Consider the following 3843-nt stretch of genomic DNA (forward strand, 5'->3'; position numbering starts at 1 on the left):
TAAAGCAAGCCCTGCCTGGAGGAGCCGTCCCCAACCACACACCTGCCAGCAGCCCCCAGCCCCCGGCCCCCAGGCCCAGCCTGGTGCTCCAATCCTTCCTCTCCACAGCCCCTCCGACTCGGACAGCAGAGCCCTCCTCCTGAGCCCCAGCTTCCAGGCAGACCGGCCAAGCTGGCTTCCTCACAGTTGCACAACTGGAAGTTGACCTGTGGATGAAGAAAACCACGGGTGTCCGGTAAGTTTTCCTTTGCAGGTCTCTCGGGGCCATGACCTGGAGGGACCTTTCTGGCCACCAGGTCTGGCTTTTCTTGCGTCCCCATGGGGCGCCCAACGGGGAGGGCACAGTATAAATCCCGGCCACCTCTCCCAGCAGGCAGGGACCGGCAGCTCTGCTCCACTGGGCCTCAGGTGAGGGGCGACTCCAAGGACTGATTTGTGGAAAAGAACTGACTGTAAATTCCTTTCAAAATAATCATTCTGTTCTGTATTTGTCCTGTATGAGGTCTGAGCTGGGAGGATGACACACAGTAAATGCTTGTCGATTGATGACAGGCCACTCCAGGCAGGGACAATCTGGTCCCAACTGCCCTCTTCCTCCATCAATGCCGCCTTGGGGACTCTCAGCCAGCCGGGCAGTCAGGGCTCACGGGGCCAGAATTAGGGCTGCGGCTCTGAGTGGGGACCTGCTGCAAGGTTCCCACACAGGCTCCAAAGAGTCTCCTGAGAACCACTGGAATTTGCAGCAGTGGCTCTGTGACATGCAACTCCCAAAGGGGGGTGCGCGGGCCCTGTCCTTGCCCCCTGACCTCTCCTTCCTTTCAGCACCATGAAGCTTTTCACGGGCCTCATCTTCTGCTCCTTGGTCCTGGGTGTCAGCAGCGAATGGTATTCGTTCCTTGGCGAGGCTGCTCAAGGTAAGCACTGGAGGGGGGGTGGCATCCGTGGGCCACTGGGACTCACCCCAAGCACATGCAAGGGGTGGAGCCACTTCGGTGTGTTGTCCTAAGTGCTAGAAGGTGCCCGTGTCTGGGGAGCTTTTGATCAAGCGGATTGAAAACCAGAGGATTTGTGTCCATCAGTTACTAGAGAAGGAGCAATCATCATTCCCAGCTGAAGCTTCAGTTTGGATAGTAGAAACAGAGTAAGTCTTGCAATGGCAGAGAATTTTCCGCAGACACATTGCACAAAGTATGATTAAAACCGTTCGTCTTTTCTTCTTCTTTGCCTCTCCCTTCGTTCATCGCTTCCTCCTTTTCTTCCTTCCTCCCTTCCGTCCTTCCTTCCATTTCCTACCTGGATCGATTCAGAGACACCTTCAGCTCAGCTCTCACTGATGCTTCCTATCCTCAGTGACACTGCCCCTGTTCCCTACCCCTTCCTAGCATTTTACTTGACCAAAATAAAAAATAAATAAAAATGAGGAACTAATAACATCTACCAAGCTTCCACTAGGCAATTTAGGGTGACCAACTATCTTGGTTTGTTTGGGCCTGAGGAGTTTTCTATGACACTCTCAGGGCTCACTGGGATAGTTCTAGGTGAACGGGGACACTTCTGGTCGAGCTGGTCACTCGTGGTCACTTACTGTGACTTCAGAACACCTCGGGGAGGCAGACATCGTCCTCCACTTGAAGGGGACAAAACGGGTTTAGAGCAGCCGAGTCCATTGTCCAGGGACTAACTGCCAGTCAGCAGGTGGCCAAGAGGAGGTTGGAACCCAGCTGCGCATGAGGCCCGAGTCCTTGCCAGGCAGCTTCCTAAAGCTGGGTGGCTATCGATCTCAGCTACAGGTCAGAATCACTCGGAGAGCATGAAAGCTAGTGATGCCTGAGATCCACCCCCAGAGTCTGAGGTACTTGGGCCGGGTGTGACCTGGTCCCCGGGATTTTCAGAGGCTCCCAGGTCATTAGAAGGTGCAGCCAAGTAGGGCTGATGGGCCACGGCTCGACCCCTTGCTTCCTCAAGCTGCCGATATCATCGGTACAGCCTGTTTAGAAGGTTTTTTCAGGATGCCATTTATGCCCCTAACACCCAGAGGGACTTGGGTCCCAGTTATGCGCACTCATTCTGCAAGTATACATCTCCTGGGCCTCAGGGCAGAAGTGCTGTATGCCTGGGCCTTTCCCAGAAGGTGCCTTCTTGTCACCTCCTCACTTACCACGTCCCCTGGACCTTGTCACACGCGGCTTCATTTTACGGCAGTGCTGCCCGACCGAGGGCACTTTTGGGCCCTGGGGACAGTTGGCAATGTCTGGAAACACTTCTGCTTGTGACCCTCAGGGAATATGTTGCCCCCCTCTAGTACGGAGTACTAGTACCTCTAGGTCAGGGATGCCGCTATACATCCTACAATACCAGAACGGCCCTGAGCAACAAAGAATTGCCCCAAATTTCAGGGGCGCTCAAGTTGACAAGGCCTGTTCTGTGATACCTCCTTTCTCTCGTTTAAACAGCTCAAGCAGAGCCCTAAGTGAGAGGCAGACATAGACCCGCAGGGACAACACAGCTGTGCCCCACCCACACGACTCCCACTAGAGAAAGCTGGAGAAACCACCTAGGATGCAGACTTGTTCTTCTCAGCCTGTGCTATCCAAGGGGACCAGGCAGAAATCTGGAGTCGGTGGCAGATTTGCCGTCCTTGATTCTTCTCTGAGGTGTGCCAGAGGCTTTCTGTTCACGTGATATCCCTTTTGCTGTGACCTTTTCTCTCAGGGGCTTGGGACATGTGGAGAGCGTACTCTGACATGAGAGAAGCCAATTACATAGGTGCAGACAAATACTTCCACGCCCGGGGGAACTATGATGCCGCACAGAGGGGACCTGGGGGCGCTTGGGCGGCCAAAGTGATCAGGTAACACGGGCTCCCGGGGATGCAGGGCTGGGTGAGCTGAGCCTGGCTGCCTTGGACAGTCAGGAGGGGCCAAGCCCTGGAGAAGTCTCCTATAGACACTGTGGCTCCTCCTTCTCTTGCCCACCCTCCCCTCTGCGCCCAGTGTTGGCGTGAGTGGCTGATGGAGTCAGAGCGAGGCCAGGAGGAGTGGGTGATTCCCGATCCTCCCCCTATGGGTGCTGTTCTCCCAGTAAGGGATCAGCCTGGACTGAGATGCTCTGTTTCTGGGCCGGGGGGGTCAGTGTTTTAGCCCCTCTTTCCTTGGCTCCTGTCAGCAGCCCTCCCTTGCAAAGAAGAGAGATGGGGGTTATGGGCAATTGCTCCTCAGCCCCCTAATTAATCTCCTACCTGCCTTCCTCCATTCCAGCGATGCCAGAGAGAATTCTCAGAGAGTCACAGACTTTTTCAGGCACGGAAGCAGCGGCCACGGAGCAGAGGACTCGAAGGCTGACCAGGCCGCCAATGAATGGGGCCGGAGCGGCAAAGACCCCAACCACTTTCGACCTGCTGGCCTGCCTGACAAGTACTGAGCTTCCTCTTTGCTCTGCACTCAGGAGAGAGGCTGGGAGCCCTCTGAGGGCAGGGACACGTAGTCATTGAGTTCTCTGTCCACAGAGGCTGATGGAGGGCACCTGACAGGTGTCTAATAAATGCTTAAGAGATTGTTGAAAAGTGTGTGCTATTCTTCGGTGTAAGGACTGTTCGTTCGTTCTCAGGGGTGATGGATGGACACCCAGGTGCAGGCCGGGCCTGTGCCCGTGTGGTTGGTGTGGGGAGGATCATGTCAGTGTCACACAGGGCAGACACCCTGCACCCACCCTTCCCGGATCTGACCTGCTGCCCTGTCCAGCCCCTTCTGCTTACCCTGGTGCTCTCTCCAGGTCCCTCCGTGTCCACACCCCTCTCTCCTGCCAATCGTGTCCTGTCTCCTTCTCTGTCCTCAGCTTCCAGTT

At 55.6% G+C, this 3843-nt stretch overlaps 1 protein-coding gene across 1 annotated transcript; it reads left to right on the forward strand.

Annotated features, from left to right (window-relative positions):
* Positions 1-307: 307 nt before the first annotated feature.
* Positions 308-3562, forward strand: LOC106977467 (serum amyloid A protein). Its single transcript, XM_053203401.1, has 4 exons — positions 308-452; positions 823-914; positions 2713-2851; positions 3258-3562. The coding sequence occupies exons 2-4, from the start codon at positions 827-829 to the stop codon at positions 3418-3420; spliced, it is 390 nt and encodes a 129-aa protein (XP_053059376.1). The 5' UTR covers positions 308-452; positions 823-826; the 3' UTR covers positions 3421-3562.
* Positions 3563-3843: the final 281 nt, after the last annotated feature.

The sequence above is a fragment of the Acinonyx jubatus genome, chromosome D1, assembly GCF_027475565.1.
Source record: "Acinonyx jubatus isolate Ajub_Pintada_27869175 chromosome D1, VMU_Ajub_asm_v1.0, whole genome shotgun sequence".
Taxonomy (NCBI): domain Eukaryota; kingdom Metazoa; phylum Chordata; class Mammalia; order Carnivora; family Felidae; genus Acinonyx; species Acinonyx jubatus.

Excerpts from the sequence above, each read along its gene's own strand:
- LOC106977467 (XM_053203401.1), top strand. The coding sequence starts at position 827 with ATGAAGCTTTTCACGGGCCTCATCTTCTGCTCCTTGGTCCTGGGTGTC. Across the intron at positions 915-2,712 it reads CCTTGGCGAGGCTGCTCAAG|GGGCTTGGGACATGTGGAGA; the intron begins GTAAGCACTGGA and ends CTTTTCTCTCAG. Across the intron at positions 2,852-3,257 it reads TGGGCGGCCAAAGTGATCAG|CGATGCCAGAGAGAATTCTC; the intron begins GTAACACGGGCT and ends CCTCCATTCCAG.